At 44.5% G+C, this 21868-nt stretch overlaps 1 protein-coding gene across 11 annotated transcripts in view; it reads right to left on the bottom strand.

Annotated features, from left to right (window-relative positions):
* LOC139566870 (protocadherin Fat 1-like) overlaps positions 1–14566 on the bottom strand; it is a 99937-nt gene extending 85371 nt beyond the window's left edge. For 2 of the 11 annotated variants that reach the window (XR_011673175.1, XR_011673174.1), the window contains exons 1-2: positions 12997–13301; positions 7749–11038 (exon numbers count right to left, since the gene is read on the bottom strand). Coding sequence is in view for 7 of the 11 variants with exons in the window: in XM_071388194.1 (XP_071244295.1) it covers positions 7749–11010 (3262 nt within the window). In the remaining 4 variants the exon portion in view is untranslated. Of the gene's footprint in view, positions 1–7748; positions 11039–12996; positions 13334–14316 lie in introns of those variants that run through there. The other 9 variants (XM_071388193.1, XM_071388195.1, XR_011673173.1 and 6 more) reach the window with 8 other exon arrangements.
* Between the last annotated feature and the right edge of the window lie 7302 nt (positions 14567–21868).

The following is a 21868-nucleotide window of genomic DNA, read 5'->3' as shown; positions in this document are numbered from 1 at the left end:
CTATTGAAGTGGCAAAGACCATATCGGGGTCATTGACCAAATATGGTGGCGCTTTGAAGAGTGACCAGCATTCAGGGGGTATTCAGTACGTTAGTGTAGATCCGGGAAAACCATCATCCAAACAGCTGCATGATGAGTTCACACAGTCTCTCAACACAAAAGTGCATGTCTCTCTGCTTGCCGTGTGATTACCGCACGGCAAGCGGTGCCGGAGCACCAAACCAAACCAACAGCTTCTACCCCCAAACCATAAGACTGCTGAATAGTTATTAATAAAATGGCTACCCGGACTATTTACACCGACCCATTATATTTTTTTGCACTGACTCTATGCACACTCACTGGACTACCCACACACTCATGCATACTACACCGACTCCGACGCACACACACATGCTTACAAACTCAAAACATACCACATGTGCATATTGATGCCACACGCACACACCAACACACTCACACTTTCACACACACTGCTGCTCCTCTGTTTATTATCTAACCTGATTGCCTAGTCACTTTAACCCCTACCTACATGTCCCTATTACCTCAATCACCTGAACTTCTTCATACCCCAGCACACTGACTCGGTACCGGTACTCCTTGTATAAAGCCTCATTATTGTTATTTTATTGTGTTACAAATTCCTTTTTCCCCCTTAATTTTAGCTCATTTCCATACTTTTTAACTCTGCATTGTTAGGAAAGGGCTCGTAAGTAAGCATTTAACAGTAAAGTTTACACTTGCTGTATTCGGCGCACGTGACAAAACAAAATGCAATTTGATCTCTCGTTGACCCGATGATCCTCTGCGTTGTGCCCCCACCAACCACTTCCGCTTCGCGCATCATTGTGCATTTTGTATACAATCGCCACCGGAGGCATAAAACAGCGCTATCAACAGCTGGGCTTAAGGAAAACGGTACCTTAAAACTTTAGACAAACTGAATCATTTCAGACAACTTAACAATGTGTGCTTCACTCTACATACTGACCTAATCGTATAGTCTTAAAAGGACTAAAACTGCATTAGCAGACCAGTGGCACATTCATGTTTTAAAGCGGCATGGATATTCAAAACTATAGCTTCATGACACTGTGTAATAAAATAAGAATCATATTCTAGATTCTCTGGCCCAAGGAAAGAAATGAAAGAATGGCTGCATTCATCTGGAGTGAGGGGAATAGGGGAGAATGTAGCAAGATAGACAGTGAAAGAGAGAGAGTCTTTAATGAACAAAAGGGGAGTGATGCAATGAGAACATGCCTGATGGGATTTTTCTCTTTTTTTCAGGCAGAATTTAGCCAATTAATTCCAGTTGAGGAAGCCTATTGGGACATGCCCAGGCAGTTTCCATTGTCACCAGAGTGCAGTGTTATTTCGAAAGCCTCAGAGCGGGCCTGTGAGCTGGGCACCTGGTTTAATATCACGTTATAAATTTAAGACCTGTTACCTCCCGGCCCTCCGGTGCCATGCCCCGTTCCTCTGACAATAGTGGGCGCGATGCACCGTCTGTCTTCCCCTTATCACAAAATGTTTATGAAGCCCCCTGAGATAGTTGCCCACTGACACCGACTGTACTCAATGCGCTGCGGTAAATGGTTCCTGTGGAAAGGTCTTTTTTTGAAGACAGATAAGGCGCTTTGAAATATAAGCCAGCTCTCATTTTCCAAGAGGCTGCCGTGCTGACATTTACAAAGGTTGATTATTTTTTCATTCAATTATTATTGTCTTCAGAGATTAGAGTGGTATTTGATCTTGCAACCTTTCGATTACTGACCCGACGCTCTAACCACTAGGCTACCTGCCGCCCCCTATATACCGCCTATTTGAGGGCGGCAGGTAGCCTCGTGGTTAGAGCGTCGGGCCAGTAACCGAAAGGTTGCTTGATTGAATCCCCGAGCTGACAAGGTAAAAATGTGTCGTTCTGCCCCTGAACAAGGCAGTTAACCCACTGTTCCTAGGCCGTCATTGTAAATAAGCATTTGTTCTTAACCGATTTGCCTTGTTAAATAAAGGTAAAAAATGAATATATATATATAAATAAGAGGCATTACAGTTGTTGAGAGGTATGACAGGAATGTTGGGACAGTATTGGAGTTTAAATGCATGTTTGGGCAGCATTTTCTATCCCAAGCTTTCTAACCCTAAGAGGCAACCATGGCACCTAGGCCTAAATATGTCACTTCTCCATCTGTATAACACGGGACTTGAACTCAGTGCCATTAAGCTGCTGTCTCTGGTCATGCTACCGTAATTCTGATGTTTCCTGTCTTTGGTCTCTACATTGGCAGCTTAACAGCGAACATGACGGATGGGGAATTCGAAAGGAGCATCTTCATCTCTCGCTGTTTGATTTTAAGTGGCTCTCTCTCAACACATGAAACCTCAAGACTCGTTGCGCCAAGTACCATTTCACTTTGACATTCAGTCAGTTACGCTTTGAAGGCCAATGCATAATATAGAGAAAATAAACAACCAGCTAAGCCTCTGTCGGTTACCCCCTTCACTGCGGTAAACTCCATTTTGATTGGGGCAATGATCGGAAAACAACGACTTCACATTCAGGTGAACATGTCACAGGGAACTGCAGGTATTTTCAAAGTAACATGGGAACACACGCCAAGATAGAGAACTGAACAACAAAATGGTTTCTTGACCCAAGTTTCATCATTCTAATTATCCCAGTAAACTTCACTAAAATGTATTTGATGCTTTTCTTTCCTGTCAAATGTGTGACAAACATGTAGTTACTGCAGTCTTGTATGTCTCTGCAGAATCTCTGTGCAACCATTACTTTAAATGTACAGTAGTTTACATGAAAAGAAAATGGCCCCAATCATTATTAGCCGTTTGTCTCAATTGACTAGATTAGCATGACAAGAGTTCATTCGCAATCGAGCACGCCATCTGCACGCGGCACCTTTACAGGTTTCAAAAAAATACTTAATGGGCTGAGAGAAGCAACAAATGAAAGTGTGCTTTTCATTTAGCACCCTACAATCAACTTCTGCCCGCTGCACATTCCTGGTCCCGTCGCCCCAGCAACGGTGGTCAAGCAAAGACCATTACAAGTCATGTGGCTCTTTTCAGTGTGCTGAAGAAGTCACACTTCTGGCTTCAGCTTCTGCGTATAGAATCAAAAAAATAGAAGGGACCAGGCACGGGTGCTTGGGTTCAATCAATCTCCCATGAAGCTTTGGTTGTGCAGACACGGCTATCGCCTCCCACTATCGCCCCCCCACCCCACTCACCCTGGGATAGTGAAGGAAGCCAAACATGAAAAGACAAAACCATTCGGCAAATACCTCCCTTATCTGGCATCACTGAGGGTCGGCCCTACCTTGCTCTCGACAGGAAGGGCAATGGGGGGACAATTTGGGGAAGAGAGGGGGAGGAAGGCCCAATTTGAAGAGGGGACAACACAAGCTCACAGAACTTTGCCATTACACATCAAACTATTTCATTTGCTTCCACAAAGAGCTCTTTCAGCACACCGGCTGCCTCCAACTTGAAGCGAAAGGGCAACGCATACATTATCCAATGAGCAAAGGGCAATGCATACATTATCCAACGAGCATCTGGACGGAAGAGGCGATTCACTGGGGCTGTTTGAGACTCCTTCCCTTTTTCCTACATAAATGCAAACACACCGCATGAAGGCCTACACATTTCTTCACCTTTACTACTAGTATATTTTAAGCCTGGAGACTTTCATCAATATGCATTTTCACCTCTTTTTTCCATGCTCTTCTTCCTCCAGTTAAGTGAAAGAGTGCAAATTGAATTATCACATCTTGGTTGTTCACCATAGTTCACAAAGTAGGCTAACGAACTTAAAGACATGCCTTCAATAGTGCTGTCAAAACAGCATCAAAACTAGCAGTTCCTGGAGAAGAAACACAATGAGAGAGAGTCTGGTCGAACTAGCCCTTTGCGTCAAAGGCTGAAATACAAGGTATTAGAAGTTCTAACAGAAAGACATGCTTAATTGATCACAGAGGACCCTTCCCTGACCTCATAAACGGCAGTCAATCCTTTAGTGCAAGCACCAAGTCTAATTGATCTACTTGGAGAACTGTCTGCATCGACAACAACGTACCAGTAGGGGACATACAGGGCCGAGGCCTATAGCTTACCTCACCATTAATCAAGCACAGCCCATGACAAACAACATCATCCACCCTTCCCTCTTCCCTAAGCAACAACAGCTGCATTACTGGCTTTTTTTATAGGAACGTCGGTGAAAGCATTTATAGTGCGCTGCAGAGTGAAGACCATTAAGAGTCGATCTCAATTTAGATGCACAGAGAGAATGGAACGTCCAGTGGCTTTGTCCCAAAACGAATACCACTCACCAGCTCGGCAACCCCACAACAACAACTTCTACTAGTGATGAGGGGGGTTGTATTATAATTTTTTTAAAGATACACATAGTATCGACAATATCGCAATATAGTTTTGAGCTAGGTGGCTGTACCTGCACCAAAATAATTGCACCAGTATTTTTCCTTCATAGCTTGTTCTCCATCTTTTTAAATAGGGAGCCATTTTCTTTTTAGCACTTTTATTTCTATGACTGATCAAAACTTGTTTCTTCATGGCTCCCTCTTGCCCCTCTGCAGCAGACATATTGTGAGCAATATGTTTGGAACATCGAATCGCAATATATATATACAGTAGAATCATGAGAAATACAATAAACACTGTATTGGCACCTAAGTATTGTGATAATGTCTTATGTTGAGGTCTCTGGCAATTCCCAGCCCTAACTTCTACGCCCAACCACAACAACCACCCTCTCACTTGAAGCCTCAACTAGCCTGTTTTATAAAATAAGTCCATCTTGTTGTTCTTCTCTCTGTATCGCGACCTCAAGCTCCAGCTGTTTGTTCCTTTTTCCAACTGAAGGTTTATTAAATCAAGGAACTAGATTCCATGCCTGGCCCTGGAAACATCAATCAGGTTAGCGGGCATACCTAGCTGGCCTTAAGTGTGTCAGGCCCCCATTAGCTCGATAACCCCAACAGCAGTGTCTGAGCACACGAGGCCAGAATTAGCCTGGACTGCACACAAAATCTCACCAGGGCTCCACATAGCCCCCAGCTCTAAACATGTTTGTGTGATGTGCAGATGTAAATACAAGGGCCAGAGATCCAGATGGGCCAGACGTTTGGCAGATATAGCCGTCTACAGTCGGACAATAAGAACTGGATAGGGGGGGAACATGTTGATTCCTATCTTAGAAGTAACAACTTTCTGGGTTTTGCTAATCTTATCTTGGCCTAAAAATGGCTGAATTACTGCTGTTAGCAAAGACAAACCCTGAAACGGGTGAAAAAATATATTGAAAGCTGAAGTTACATAAATTCATTTCCGCCTCTGTTCACTGAACTAAATTAAGCTAGTAACTAACTAAAGTTCAAGATTTAGGCTTAAGGAGATAAACTGAGAGCCAAAATGGTATCTTCTTGGTGGTAAGATGAGAGGTATGGGAGTCAAATTGCCACTAAAGACCTTTTCATTTGCACATTCCTCATCACTACCCCTCCATTCTCAAACCCAGGGTTCCAAGAGGATACAGGGAATAAATAAAGCATGCATACGGAGAACATGAGATTCCAAAAGGCATTTAACTTAACCAGCCACAGATGTTAGCCAGCCTTCCCATACTAGCCCTCTCATAGAAACTTTTCCAGAGCTTAAGGTGTGTGTGGCTTCTGGCATGTACCCTTTGGTTTTAGCACTTTTTCATTTGTTTTCTTCTCTTCTCAACCTTTGTTTTTCTACTTGTCGGAAAGCACTAGCTGTAGCTGCATGACTGGGTGAAAGTGATGCTGGGCGTGTTTGACATCGATTCTTGTAGAGCATAATCCTCATGTGGTAACCTTGCACCCCCCTCTGCTCAGACCCAGACCAACCCCCCAAACCACCTTTAGTCAATGCATGAATTCCCAGGAGGCACACCGCTGCCTTGGGCATATTTGGTTTGCTACCAGCTCTGGCTGTGATCCCTAACAACGGGACTGAATAGCAGGACAATCCTATCATTGCCACTCCTGATAAATCACTCTGAAGGACATGGAGGTCGAGGACAGGGGAGGAAGAGCAGGTCAGGAGCTCCCGGTGACCTGCATCCAATACATCCAGGAGTGGGATATCAAACAAGAAGTGGGTGTCCTTCACGGAAACAAGAACACTTCAGAGATTCATCCTAAGATCCACAACCCCAAGCCAAGGGCCAAGTCTCAACTAACAAACCCCAGAGCAGAAATCTCTGTTGCCTAAATATAAGGCACTTCGTTTCAGATGTCAATTCCCTAAAGAGTGCATTGTGTGTGAGAAAGTTTCTGGAAACTTTGATGAGTGGGACCGAAGCCATTTTTAAACCAATCTCAGATGAGTTTCAAATTGCATTTCAAGAATCAAAGGCTCGCTCCAGTTTGCTCTATTTACATTTTCCCTCTGTATCTTTGAACAAAAGAGGTAGAATTATCTACAAGCAACAATCTGACAACTACCCCAGAGAGAACAATCACACTAAGACTGGACAGGCACAATAGCCGACAGATGGTCCTTAAGGAGCAATGCTTCATGCCAGCTCATCCCGTCATGCTAAATTTACCAGCAAAGAAAGTGTGATTTCCCCACAGGTTCATGGAAGGCCCAGCTAATTTACTCCGCTTAATAAAGTGTATGCCTCCACCTGAATCTAAATTAACATTCTCTCGTCAATTTCTCATTTAGTTACTTTAAAACCTGTAAATTACATTTCCAGAGACATTGAACTTCCAGACTTAGGGGATAGACTACATATATGCTAAAAACCTAATGTTTTATGCATCAAGTTTCACCGGCCCATTTGTACATTAAATATGTATATTCCTATGCAGAAATACATTTTAAAAGGGAAAAACTGGCACTAAGCCACCCAGAGTATGGTGCCTATGTTTAAAATGAAGGGCAGCAAGTCAGGTCTGCGCACCCAAAATGGGGTGACCAGTAGCTTTTTGTGGCAAAACCGTTTGAATTCCAGACTGTTTATTTTTAAACCCTTGGCACAGGTGTTTTAACGTCCGTGAGCAGCTGAAAAAAAAGTATTACTACTTTCTTTGTAAGACCACAAAGAGGCCAGCAAGGGCATATCGCCAGCAACACAAACATTTAGATTTGCAATACTAAAGAAGATATGACAATCACAGAAAAATAACTTTCATCATACAAACAAGTTCCATCTCATGTGGGATGAGCCAGCATGAAACATTATTAAATTTGCATATGACTCGTTTTTCAACATTGAAACAAAATGCAGTGTTCAGCACAACAGTGCTCGTGTGGGAAAGGGGGAGTCAGTGGGTAAAATCACTAAGCAACCCTCTTAATTCCACGGCAACTAGTTTGGAATGTCTACTGCATGTCTAGGAGACAGCTGCTCCAGCTGTTCCTGCCATCAATTCTCTTCGCTCAGACAGAAAAATTAAAGGAATCAGGAAGCTTAGCAGTTCTCCAGGAAGCGAACCTCACCTCTATTCACCATTTACCCCCACCACTGATATTTCAGGGAGGGGGGGGGGCATGGGCAGAAGAGCACAGTCTGCACAGATACGGGGGATTGCACCCTATTTCGCATCCCAGTCATTTAAAATTCATGCATGCCCATTTGGTGCCTTAAATAATAAATTATAAACAAAATGGGCCTCCACATAGGGGCAATATGGTAATGACAGAGGAAAAGAAAGTGAGAAACTCACCAGTATCTTCATCAATGGTGAATATCCCTAGGCCAGAACCGTCCCGTATTGAGTAGCGTATTTCTCCGTCTCTTCCTTTGTCTTCGTCCTGAGCCGTTACTTTCATTACGGATGTCCCAATGAGGACGTCCTCTTTTATAAATCCTTTATCCACAAACGAGGGGAACCACGGGCGATACAGATTCTCGTTTACGTCCACTACATCCACCTCAATAAAGCATGTTGACGATAAGGAAATGGGCTTCCCTTTGTCCTTGGCTTTCGCCGTGAGATTGTACACCTGCTTTTTCTCATAATCCAGATTCTGCAGGATGCGTACCGCGCCGCTGACTTTGTCCACATCAAAGTTGCCGTCCCCGTTATCGATGAGGCTGTACCGTACCTGACTGAACAGCCCGACATCCGGGTCGTGAGCCTCCAGCCACATAATCACAGTGCCGATCGGGAGGTCCTCCCTCACTTTCACGCTGTAATTTGACGGGATGAATTTGGGAGGATTGTCATTGACGTCCTCGAGAATGACCTTTAGCAACACTGTAGACACGAGTTGAGGTTCATTAACGGCCTGGTCACGTGCAGCGATCTTCAGAATGTAAACCGGGTGCACCTCGCGATTCAGAGGCTTTTTCACCGTCACTACTCCAGTCAGCTCATCAATGGCAAACTGGTCAGTGTCGGCCACAATCGAATACCTGATTACTCCGTTATCTCCCTGGTCCTTATCGGTGGAATCCACCTGGACGATTTCAGTGCCCACTGGTGTGTTTTCACTTATTTCCAACGAATATGAGTCTTGCAAGAACTGCGGACTGTTATCGTTAGCATCCAAGATCTTAACGTCTAAAAGACGGGAGGAGGACTTCTGGGGTATTCCTAGATCGTAGACTGTGACGTTCAGTGTGTAGTGGTCCGTCGTTTCCCTGTCCAGTGGAGTGTGAACCAAAAGCCAACCGGTGTTCATATCTACAATGAAACGACTCTCTGTATCTCCTCCTGAAATAACGTACACCAGTTTTCCGTTAAAACCACTGTCTGTGTCGGAGGCGCTTAGATGGACTACCCTAGCCCCAACTGGAAGGTCCTCTTTGACCTCAATGACACTGGGGAAGGACTCTGCAAACTGAGGAGAGTAGCGGTTAACCGAATGGATGTCCATGAAGTTATCGTCAGGCTCAGTTGGGGCTTGGATCTTAGTGCCATGAAGCAGCTTTTCTGCCAACATGGTAGCAACCCCAGTATCGACGCATTTCACTTGGACAGGCTTGCGAGCTGTGATGACAATGATGTTCATAATCATTGGTTCAGTCTCATGCTCTCCATCACTGGCTCTGATGTGTAAGCTATGGAAGGACACTTTAGCTGCCTCCCCTTCGCTTAGTGTTCGTTTCAAAGAAAGCACACCCGAGTTGGAGTTCAATTCAAAGAGATCAAGATCATTCCCAGCTTTGATGTCGTACCGCACTAGCTGCAATTCGTCAGCATCAATAGCAGACACCGTCGTTATCTGCTCTCCCACGCCATGGTCTCTAGGCACCGTGACTTCACAGTCGACGTTTTCGAATAGAGGCTTATTGTCATTCAGGTTATTCAGTGTGACAGTAACTGATGACTCCACCTCCCGTCGGAAAGGGGTACCCCAGTCTGAAGCCCTAATTTTGAGATTGTAAATCCTTGGCATCAGCTCATAATCCAGCTCCTCTGAGGTGCTGATGACACCAGAGAAGTAGTCGATGACAAACGGCTGCGGGCTCACGTTGGCAATGCTGTAGGTCACATACCCGTTCTCGCCACTGTCTAGATCAGTGGCTTTCACTGCTAACACGTTAGTCCCTACGGGTACATTCTCATCAACGGTGGCCTTGTACGAGGTCTGTTGGAACTCAGGGGCATTATTGTTAACATCTATAATGTCAATGATAACCTTAGTCGCTGCCTTTTTGTCACTGGTAATAACTTGTAGTTCAAATTTTGTGGCATAATCCGCATAGATGGGTCCAGCTGTGGTGATTAAGCCAGTTTCTGGATTAATAGCAAAACGATTCTTCTCTGCCATATATCTGAAAGCATACTTCAACTGTGGATACTTTGGCAAGGCAGTTACCATAGCAACGGGTGTATGGAGAGGGGCAAACTCACTGAGATTGACCCTATAAACAGCTTGTTCGAATTTAGGGGGGCCCACTTTAAACTGAGGGGATGTTACATGTACCACTTTTGCTGAGGAAAACTGTGGGGGGCTTCCTTTGTCCTTGGCCTGTAACGTGAGGTTGTATCCGAAGGTCTGGGTGTCCCAGTCTACATCCTTGACAGCTTTGATTTTGTACTCCTTGCTCCCGGGACTAGTTCTCATGGCCTTAAACTGCTGGAGGGGGTCGCCCGCCACCACGCTCAACGACGCGATCTCCCCGTTTGGTCCTTGGTCGTTGTCCTCGACGGTCACTATGGCATAGGTGGGGTCGCGGTCGGCGCCCGAGGGCGCAAGGGTGACGGCGGTGATGACAGGCGCGTGCTCGTTGGCCTGCTCCACCCTCACCGTCAGCTTGGCCATGCTACTGAAGCCGCTGCTCCCGTAGAGCTTCATGCCTCGGTCCACCGCCAGGATCTCCAGGTCATACAGCTTGGTCTCAGAGTGATCCAGCTTGCCCGTCAGCGTCACCACCCCGCTTGTGGGGTGGACGGCGAACATATCTGTCCACTCCCGGAAGCTGTAGTAGTACTCCCCGTTCGTCCCAATGTCGGCATCCGTGGCTGTGACCTTGGCCACACTGGTCCGTATGGCCGTGTTCTCGAGCAGAGAGATGCTGTAGGAGGTGGGAGAGAAAAGAGGCCTCAGGTCGTTGGTGTCCTGGACCTGGACCTTGACTCGGGTGCGAGCCTCGACGTCGGTGCCCCTCTCCACAGCTTTGACAGTGAGCAAGTAGTGGTCTTTGACCTCCCGGTTCAGAATGGCAGTGCTGCCTCCTTTGGTCCTTATCCTCAGGAAACTAAAGTCTCCCAGGACGTAGTCCTCTGCTTTGAAAAGGTTCTCATTGTCTCCTGACACTATTTTGTACCGTATCTCCCAGGTGGGGTCTGTGATGTAGATGCCCATCTTCGCATGACTCTCCAAGTAGGTCTTAGCAGCAGAGTTCTCGTATATGGTGGCATTGTAAACAGAGTGAGTGAACTGCAGGACCAATGCCTTCTCCGTCCTTTGGTTCCCTGTGCAGCCGCAGAGGAGCTGCAGGAGCAGCACGAGCAGTGAAGTCAAGTATTTCCCCATTTTCGTACCGTGTTCTCTACCAAACCACCTGGAGACACACAAAACAGAAGGTTAGAATCAAGCTAAAAAAATAAACATAAAATTAAACATTTAATACATTTTTCAGAAAATCTCAATAGGGATGGATCAGTGCTTTCATTTAAGAGCATAATAAAATATGTCTTTATGCTAACAAGCAAACGGGCTAAATGTTGAACCTTCCTCGGAGAATTGTGGTTTTACAGTGGCACGGTGGACGGCTGCTGTTAATATCTGCTTGACAAAGGTCTCTAACCTTACTCCTCTCTTTACTGTGAGCCTCAATGGACTCCTTTAAATGGCATGACAAATGATGGTCAGGCTGATGAATGGGTGTTATGTTAGAGGGGAAGAGGGAGAAAAGATATAGGCCAAATAACTTGTTTATCTTCGCCGGCATTCCTCTTAATATTTCGGCAACAGGTTTAACAGAAAAGATACACCGCGTAAATAAGTTTAACTGTTTCAAAGCACAATTCAGACACCAGTCTCTTCACTTCAGAACATATACTCATTTAATTCAACCCTCTATGTAGAAATGATGACGGAGGTCATTGGTAGTGACAAAATAGCTGTACGGCGTTCAAGTCTCACTTATTCCATTGCAGGTCAAGCGAAAGCGGACTTCAAAGCTATGATAAGCAGATTTCGCAATTCCTTCTATCAGCCTTAAATTGCACATCTTCGAAATGCTTTGATCTACATGACATTGTAAAAATAGCTCAAGCAGATACATTACACGGAGAAAGGGTTGGAAATGGTGGAAAAGTGGTACTGTCCTCGCATAACTAGATATGCAAACGGACTCAAAATAGATGGTCTAACACGAAAGGAAGTGACATTCAGGCATACAGGTTTGTGCTCATATTGGATTTCACATGTATATTATAAGTACATCATTATGCCTGGAAATAGTGTATGATGAAAACAACTGAATTCTAGCCAGAAAAGCTGTTTCTATACTGGCTCTGGGGCCTTAGTTCCTGAGCTTGGCTACTTTCTGTCTAGTAGGCTGTGCTATAATAAACACAGTGCTGCTCTTTGGGCTTTTAAAGGGTTGCCATCTGGAAAAGCACATCCCAGCCTAATGACGGACACTGTTGTCCAGCTGCCTTAGATCATGCTGAATGTATGTAGGCAATAGACTACATCTATACATTTTATGGGGCTAGTAGCATAATGCATGCATGAGAACTTTCAACAAGAAAAAAGTATGCCTTGAGGATATATTTTTTCCCCCCTGAGGATTAGGTTAACTATTCATGTCTTCAGTGTAGGGCTTTATGGCACGGTCATATCAGGTTAGTAAGCAATCGTAAGTCAAATAAATACATGTACAATGTTTTTTTTTAACTAAGTCTGTATACACATCCAGGATTTTTCAACTGCTGAACTAGGCTATTCCTGGCAAATCAAAGAATGAAAAAAAAAAAAATGATATTTACATGTTATGTATAATAATGAACTTTTTTGCAGAATTCATATTCTTGGAAGATGGCAAAAGACAAAAACTAAACAGCTTCGTGAAAATCATTGCTTGCTGTCTGTTGTTTAATTGTCCAACACATCCACCAACGGTCACCATTCCTATTCATTTCACGTAGACACCGCAGCCGTGCGGGAGCCAGATGTATGGATTGTTTAAAGAAATGGCAACAATGACCGAACCGCCAACACAACACAATGTGTAAAACAATTCCCACAAATAAACAAAAGGCGTAAAACAGTGACCAACTTCCAAAGTCTCTCATTTCGATAGTAGCCGATTTAATAGCTTTCCTAAACACTTTAAAACGTTAAACTTCACTGGAGGAAGGAAAGGGCTCTGATTTCAGTCCACTGCTCGAGCGCCACTGACAGAACTAGTCCGGTCGGACTATCTCAACTTTTAACTCCGATTCACAAACCACACAAACAACTTAATTATTCACAGGAAAAGTGCTACAACAAATAGATCACATTACATACCTATTGCCTCATTAACGGCGTGGATTTGGCGGTTTTTCATGTAGTTTGTAAGGTACGAATGTCTGCATGGTAACTACGTGGACTTCACTCTCCGCGACTCTATCCACTTTCCACTTCTTCTCGTTGCTCCCTTTCTTCCACACTGAATTCGCCTAGTATCTCTCCGCGTTGCGCACGCCCGGATCTACTTTTCTGGCATGAAGATAAAACAACCAGCTCGCTCCCCCGCTTTAAGAACCGAGATAACGGTCGGCTATATTCCCTAATCTAATTTCAATGATTTATTCCTTCCTAGGCTATAATTACTATTTTGTATTTTTGTGTAACCTTTATTTAACTAGGCAAGTCAGTTAAGAACAATTTCTTATTTACAGTGACGGCCAAACCCGGACGACGCTGGGCCAATTGTGCGCCACCCTATGGGACTCCCAATCACTGCCGGATGTGATGCAGGCTGGATATAATAATAGGCAAATCATATAAAATAGGATTTCATAGGGAAAAGTCATGCCAATACCTATGCACTATTATCCTATATGATTGCATGTCACATGCATCCATAAAGTGAACATTACACTTCATTACAATTCCCCCAATGTAGGCTTACAATGTTTTGGCACATTTACGCACGGTGCCAATAGTGTTTATGAGATAATCCAAGCAAATTGAAATCGTTTTTTGGGTGTAGGTTAGATTTTTTAAATCCCGTTTGTGTGAATGGTGTTCCTATTAATGTAAACAATGGCCTATACAGTAGTGAGGTTCAAATAGCCTACAACGTTTTATTATGAGCCTAAGTGGGGAAAAAGTGTTTTCCTATTTACAACCTCAAATTGAATTTCGATGTGTGCAACGAGAGGCAGTGCACATGTACACGCATGGTATTCAAAAAGTATCTTCATGTTGGAATATTCGTTGTAATAACTGTGCAATAATATCTTATTCCCAAATTCGTGCGCATGGGAGTGTGACCGATATGCGATTGATGGCGCTCTCTCACTATTGTTCAGGCTATTTTCTCTCCAAAGCACTGCGCTCTGGACGGCACATGCTGCTGCTCACCCATAACTTTATAGTCTGTGTGTGTGCGTGCGTGTGTGTGCGTGCGTGAGTGCGTGGGTGTAGTGAGAGTGGAATCTTGGAGATTGTGAAGCATAGGCTACCAGTAAAATGTACTATTAAAGCCTACTCGGAAGTTTATCATGTCAATAATGTTGATGATGATCATTATGAAAGACTCCTGCTATTTTCAATTGTTTTATGCAATACATTATCGTTACTCTATCAGTGTAAAGCAATGCTATTTTCTAGATTACTTACCAGACGAGCTGGATGACGCCGACTCTCCAAAGTTCTGTTCAGATAAATCCCAGAAAATGTTGCCAAATTTTGTTTGAGAGCATGTCGCAGAAAACGATAAAGTGACACACAGGAACCAATCCGACACCGGTTATTCCACATTATTTACATTTTCAACGCCTCCGAAATCCGTAAAAGCCACATTTTCATCAAGCGTGTATGGCACTTTGGAGTCCACAACCGTTCATCTGCGTGCACTTCGGCTGCTACATCGGTTTAACATCAGTAGCCTACTGTTTCTACCGGGATGCCTCGGTTTTAGGATGCGGTGACGTAACGAAGCTCACACGCCTTCGTTGCTCTCCTTGCTGATTCCCATGCAAGTTCAACTTGAAAGCAAAGCGACTAGGAGTCTGAAATAATAAAATAGCCAACAGGATTCCCTCGTTGGTAATGCTCAGTTGCTTTGCTACAGGACCAGAACAATTACTTCCCATGTTGAAAATAAACTAAGGTTGTGTAGGCTATCATTTATGTTATATGGTTGTATAAGGCTGCACATTTCTGCATGAACTCATAAAATGACTGTAAAATGCAATCTATGGAAAATAGGTTAAAACCCCTTTATATATAGGGTCAACATGCATGAAAGTGGAAAACCCAAACACAGACTACTCTTCCACCATGCAGTCACAGCCACATACCAGAAGTTAACCCCATGCTGTGTGCAGGTCGGCCACAAACTAACACACCCTCGAGTGCACGTTTGAGTGTGATGCGAACCAGTCATCCGGTGCGTGCTGATCCCTGTCCTATGTCCATTCACCAATACCTCATTAAAGTCAAATTTGCCCAGAGTCTGTGTAAAAACAGGCATGTGCTCCTTCTGTTGTGTGAGGTTCTGGGGTGTTCTCTTTCTGTCTCTCTCTCAGAAACATGTGTTTACATTGCCATAGCAATTGAAATAAACAATAAACTAAAGTGAGAAGGCACAAAACAACATTAACCCCAAAATATTATAATTTAACAGTAAATATGTCAGTGTTCGGCCTGTATTATCACCTATGTACAGTGTTTTAGCAATGTGAAAATAGTTGTAGTATGAATAGTAGGGGAAGATAATATTGGGGGTATTTACAATGCTGTTTGTGCTCCACTGGTTGCCCTTTTCACATGGCAACGGCCACAAATCTTGTTGCCCTGATTGCACACTGCTCTCTCTCTCTCTGTTTGTGTGTGTGTGTGTGTGTGTGTGTGTGTGTGTGTGTGTGTGTGTGTGTGTGTGTGTGTGTGTGTGTGTGTGTGTGTGTAAGCCCATCCATGCACCCACTACAGGGGCTTTTCATTGTTGCGACATTTCATTGTTGCGGGCTGCTGGAGGTGCATTGGGTTGAAGTTAGCTACGTCTAGGATCAGATTATCCGTCCCCAATCCGAACCATGACTATTAAATGGAGGAGTGAAGATCAGCTTGTAGGGGTAATATTTGTTATCTCCATTGGGGTTTCAGCCTCCATTCTTTGTCAAGCCACAGTATGAGGTGTTATGGGAAAGATGGAGTAGCAGTGGTTTAGCCTCGAGCTGTAGATATACAGGGTTGAGCAAACTGGGTTTGAGATGTTGAATTTGAATGGGCACCATGTTGGCGCCAAAGGTTGCATTAACTCAAAACAGAATGACTGTTAAAATGTTGTTCTTATGGGATATTTGAAGCTACCATGACTTCGGTCAAAGGGGGTTGGGTTGAATGCAGAAGACCCATTTCAGTTGAATGCATTCAGTTGTACAACTGACTAGGTGTCCCCCTTTCCCTTACCCATCATGAGAGTAATCAAACTTTTGTGGTGTCGTGAAAAAGGAAGACTGACGGTTGGCTATTGACAGATAGGGATTAAAACAAGGACTCGAGAATAGTTGTGGTTAGGGTGCTCAAACTCCACTTTAACTTCTGCCTTAAGTTGTAGTACAAACCCTCTAGCTTGTCACTCGACACGGACCATGACAAGGTAGCTCTTACCACGCCTTCAGCAATGTACTTATTCCCTGTGATTTGTGTCTCCTAGCTAAAAAAAAAAAGAAAATCGATTCAAATTGTATTTGTCAAATGCACCGAATGTCACAGGTGTAGACCTTACCGTGAAATGCCTATGCAGTTTTAGGAAAATAGAGTTAAAAATTCAAAAGGCACTCGCACATCGGAGCTATCTTTTTTGCAGGTGTAAGGTAACAGTTGAATAATATGAGAAAAAAGAAGAGAAACCCGCACACTGCTCTTGATGGTATCGCTGCTCTTTAATAATACGCTTCATGTATCGGCCTCAAGGCCTTCGTCAGAGCTTTAAAGACCAGCAGCGATACCATCAAGAGCAGTGTGCGGGTTTCTCCTTTTTTCTCAGGAAAATAGAGTTAAGAAAATATTGACTAAATAAACAGAATAAAACAGCAATAATGAGGCTACATACAGGGGGTGCCGGTACCGAGTCAATGTCCTGGGGTACAGGTTAGTCGAGGTAATGTGTACATGTAGGTAGGGGTAAAGTGACTATGCATAGATAATAAACAGCGAGTTGCAGCAGTGTAAAAACAAAGGGGGGGATGTCAATGCAAATAGTCTGGGTGGCCATTTGATTCATTGTTCAGCAGTCTTAGTATGGCTTGGGGGTAGAAGCTGTTAAGGAGGCTTTTGGAAATAGACTTGGCGCTACGGTACCACTTGCCGTGCGGTAGCAGACAGAACAGTATATGACTTGGGTGACTGGAGTCTTTGACAATATTTTGGGCCTTCCTCTGACACTGTATAGTACAGTATATACAGTGGGGCAAAAAAATATTTAGTCAGCCACCAATTGTGCAAGTTCTCCCACTTAAAAAGATGAGAGAGGCCTGTAATTTTCATCATAGGTACACTTCAACTATGACAGACAAAATGAGGAAAAAAAATTCAGAAAATCCCATTGTAGGATTTTTAATGAATTTATTTGCAAATTATGGTGGAAAATAAGTATTTGGTCAATGACAAAAGTTTATCTCAATACTTTGTTATATACCCTTTGTTGGCAATGACAGAGGTCAAACGTTTTCTGTAAGTCTTCACAAGGTTTTCACACACTGTTGCTGGTATTTTGGCCCATTCCTCCATGCAGATCTCCTCTAGAGCAGTGATGTTTTGGGGCTGTTGCTGGGCAACACGGACTTTCAACTCCCTCCAAAGATTTTCTATGGGGTTGAGATCTGGAGACTGGCAAGGCTACTTCAGGACCTTGAAATGCTTCTTACGAAGCCACTCATTCGTTGCCCGGGCGGTGTGTTTGGGATCATTGTCATGCTGAAAGACCCAGCCACGTTTCATCTTCAATGCCCTTGCTGATGGAAGGAGGTTTTCACTCAAAATCTCACGATACATGGCCCCATTCATTCTTTCCTTTACACTGATCAGTCGTCCTGGTCCCTTTGCAGAAAAACAGCCCCAAAGCATGATGTTTCCACCCCCATGCTTCACAGTAGGTATGGTGTTCTTTGGATGCAACTCAGCATTCTTTGTCCTCCAAACACGACGAGTTGAGTTTTTACCAAAAAGTTATATTTTGGTTTCATCTGACCATATGACATTCTCCCAATCTTCTTCTGGATCATCCACATGCTCTCTAGCAAACTTCAGACGGGCCTGGACATGGACTGGCTTAAGCAGGGGGACATGTCTGGCACTGCAGGATTTGAGTCCCTGGCGGCGTAGTGTGTTACTGATGGTAGGCTTTGTTACTTTGGTCCCAGCTCTCTGCAGGTCATTCACTAGGTCATTCACCACCAATTTTTGCTCACCGTTCTTGTGATCATTTTGACCCCACGGGGTGAGATCTTGCGTGGAGCCCCAGATCAAGGGAGATTATCAGTGGTCTTGTATGTCTTCCATTTCCTAATAATTGCTCCCACAGTTGATTTCTTCAAACCAAGCTGCTTACCTATTGCAGATTCAGTCTTCCCAGCCTGGTGCAGGTCTACAATTTTGTTTCTGGTGTCCTTTGACAGCTCTTTGGTCTTGGCCATAGTGGAGTTTGGAGTGTGACTGTTTGAGGTTGTGGACAGGTGTCTTTTATACTGATAACAAGTTCAAACAGGTGCCATTAATACAGGTAACGAGTGGAGGACAGAGGAGCCTCTTAAAGAAGAAGTTACAGGTCTGTGAGAGCCAGAAATCTTGCTAGTTTGTAGGTGACCAAATACTTATTTTCCACCATAATTTGCAAATAAATTCATAAAAAATCCTACAATGTGATTTTCTGGATTTTTTTCTCATTTTGTCTGTCATAGTTGAAGTGTACCTATGATGAAAATTACAGGCCTCTCTCATCTTTTTAAGTGGGAGAACTTGCACAATTGGTGGCTGACTAAATACTTTTTTGCCCCACTGTAGGTCCTGGATGGCAGGAAGCTTGGCCCCAGTGATGTACTGGGCTCTCCAGACTAACCTCTGCATGAATAACCTCTGTAGCGCCTTACGGTTGGATGCCGAGCAGTTGTCATACCAGGCTGTGATGCAACCGGTCAGGATGCTCTCGATGGTACAGTTGTAGAAGGTTTCGAAGATCTGGGTACCCATGCCAAATCTTTTCAGTCTCCTGAGGGGGAAAAGGCATTGTCGTGCCCTCTTCGTGACTTTCTTGGTGTGTTTGGACCATTATAGACTTCCAAGATGGCGTAGCAGTGGGATGTCTGTTTTGATTGTCTTGTCCCATCCCTTGTATATATCGTTTTTCATCGTATATATTTCATAAATATTTTTAATATTGTTAATCTCAATTTCCATCAACTGATTTTCCATCAATTTCCATCTATTTCCACATACTCTCCTGCAACCCGCCTTACCCAATGTGGTATGGATCTGCTATTTTTTATTTATTTTAGAACCGGAACCCCCTTCAAAAGCTAGCCAGATAACTAGCTACTTGGCTAGTAGTCAGCCACTGTTAACGGTCATCACCGTTAACTCGGACATCTGCCAGCCTCAGCCAGGTCAACTCCTGCCAGCCTGCACAGCGCGATATCAACCTAGAGCATATCGGACTGCTTTTCTCTACCACATCTCAGGATTCCTACCGCGAGCTCTGAACCTTTACTCTGGATCATCACAGCTAGCTAGCTGCTATCCGAGTGGCTATTCCTGGCTAAGGTCTCCGTCCTGAAGCAGGCACCAGTTAGCCTGGAGCTAGCCTCGAGCTAAGCCCATCTCCCAGCTAGCCGAAGAGATCCATCAGATAATTCCTGGGCTTCAATACCTCTTTTGTCAATTGGCCTGGACCCTTTGCTGCCAACACGGAGCCTCGCCGATCCATCACGACAGGTCTGTCGACGTAACCATCCGAGGGGGTTTCAACAGGCTCTCCCGTTGCTACGTCCCCTTGAGGCCCATCTGCTCGCCTGCTAGCCCCGGCCTGCTAGCTGTCTAAATCGCCGGGCCTCCAGCTCGCCTAGCTACTCACTGGACCCTATGATCACTCGGCTACATATGCCTCTCCCTAATGTCAATATGCCTAGTCTATTGCTGTTTCGGTTAGTCATTTTTGTCTGATTTCACGGTAGAGCCTCCATCCCTGCTCAATATGCCTAAGCTGGCCCTTTTGTTCCACCCCCCACACATGCGGTGACCGCACCTGGCTTAAATGGTGCCTCTAGAGACAAAACCTCTCTCATAGTCACGCAATGCTTAGGCTTACCTCCCCTGTACTCACATCTTACCATACCCTTGTCTGTACATTATACCTTGAATCTTTTATTCCGCACCCAGAAACCTGCTCCTTACACTTTCTGTTCCGAACGCACTAGACGGCCAGTTCTTTTAGCCTTTAGCCGTACAACTCCTCCTCTGTTCCTCTGGTGATGTAGAGGTTAACCCAGGCCCTGCAGCCCCCAGCATCACTCCCATTCCCCAGGCACTCTCATTTGTTGACTTCTGTAACTGTAAAAGCATTGGTTTCATGCATGTTAACATTAGAAGCCTCCTCCCTAAGTTTGTTTTATTCACTGCTTTAGCACACTCCGCCAACCCAGATGTCCTAACCGTGTCTGAATCCTAGCTTAGGAAGTCCACCAAAAATCCAGAAATGTACATCCCAAACTATAACATTTTCCGACAAGATCAAACTGCCAAAGGGGGCTGAGTTGCAATCTAAGTCTCTCACCGTTGCCCCTTGTTATAGACAGCCTCCAGCTTTGACCTGGACACCATATGTGAATTGATCTCCCCCCATTCATATTTCAGAGTTTGTACTGTTAAGTGACCTAAACTGGGACATGCTTAACACCCCGGCAATCCTACAATCTAAGCTAGATGCCCTCAATCTCACACAAATTATCAAGGAACCTACCAGGTACAACACTAAATCCGTAACCATGGGCACCCTCTTAGATATCATCCTGACCAACTTGCCCTCTAAATACACCTCTGCTGTCTTCAACCAGGATCTCAGCAACCACTGCCTCAATGCCTGCGTGCGCAATGGGTCCGCGGTCAAACGACCACCCCTCATCACTGTCAAACGCTCCCTAAAACACTTCAGCGAGCAGGCTTTTCTAATCGACCTGGCCCGGGTATTCTGGAAGAATATTGACCTCATTCCTTCAGTAGAGGATGCCTGGTTGCTCTTTAAAAGTGCTTTCCTCTCCATTTGAAATAATCATGCCCCATTCAAAAAATGTAGAACTAAGAACAGATATAGCCCTTGGTTCACCCCAGACTTGACTGCCCTTGACCAGCACAAAAACATCCTGTGGCGTTCTGCATTAGTATCAAATAGCCCCCGCGATATGCAACTTTTCAGGGAAGTCAGGAACCAATATACTCAGTCAGTTAGGAAAGCTAAGGATAGCTTTTTCAAACAGAAATTTGCTTCCTGTAGCACTAGTGGGACACTGTAAAGTCCATGGAGAATAAGAGCACCTCCTCCCAGCTGCCCACTGCACTGAGGATAGGAAACATTGTCACCACCGATAAATCTACGATAATTTCAATAAACATTTATCCACGGCTGGCCATGCTTACCACCTGGCTACCCCTACCCCAGCCAACATCTCAGCACCCCCTGCAGCAACTTGCCCAACCCCCCCCCCCCCCCCCCCCCCGCTTCTCCTTCACCCAAATCCAGACAGCTGATGTCATTAAAGAACTGCAAAATCTGGATCCCTACAAATCAGCTGGGCTAGACAATCTGGACCCTCTCTTTCTAAAATGATCTGCCGAAATTGTTGCAACCCCTATTACTAGCCTTTTCAACCTCTCTTTTGTATTGTCTGAGATCCCGAAAGATTGGAAAGTTGCTGCAGTCATCGCCCTCTTCAAAGGGGGAGACACTCTAGACCCAAACTGTTACACACCTATATCCATCCTGCCCTGTCTTTCTAAAATCTTCGAAAGCCAAGTTAACAAACAGATCACCGACCATTTCGAATCCCACCATATCTTCTCCACTACGCAATCTAGTTTCTGAGCTTGTCATGGGTGCACCTCAGCCACGCTCAAGGTCCTAAACGATATCACAACCGCCATCGATAAAAGACAGTACTGTGGAGCCGTCTTCATC

Source organism: Salvelinus alpinus, chromosome 39, assembly GCF_045679555.1.
Source record: "Salvelinus alpinus chromosome 39, SLU_Salpinus.1, whole genome shotgun sequence".
NCBI classification, from domain to species: Eukaryota; Metazoa; Chordata; class Actinopteri; order Salmoniformes; family Salmonidae; genus Salvelinus; species Salvelinus alpinus.
The sequence above is the reverse complement of the archived record's forward strand: the minus strand, read 5'-3'. Positions and strand labels throughout refer to the sequence as shown.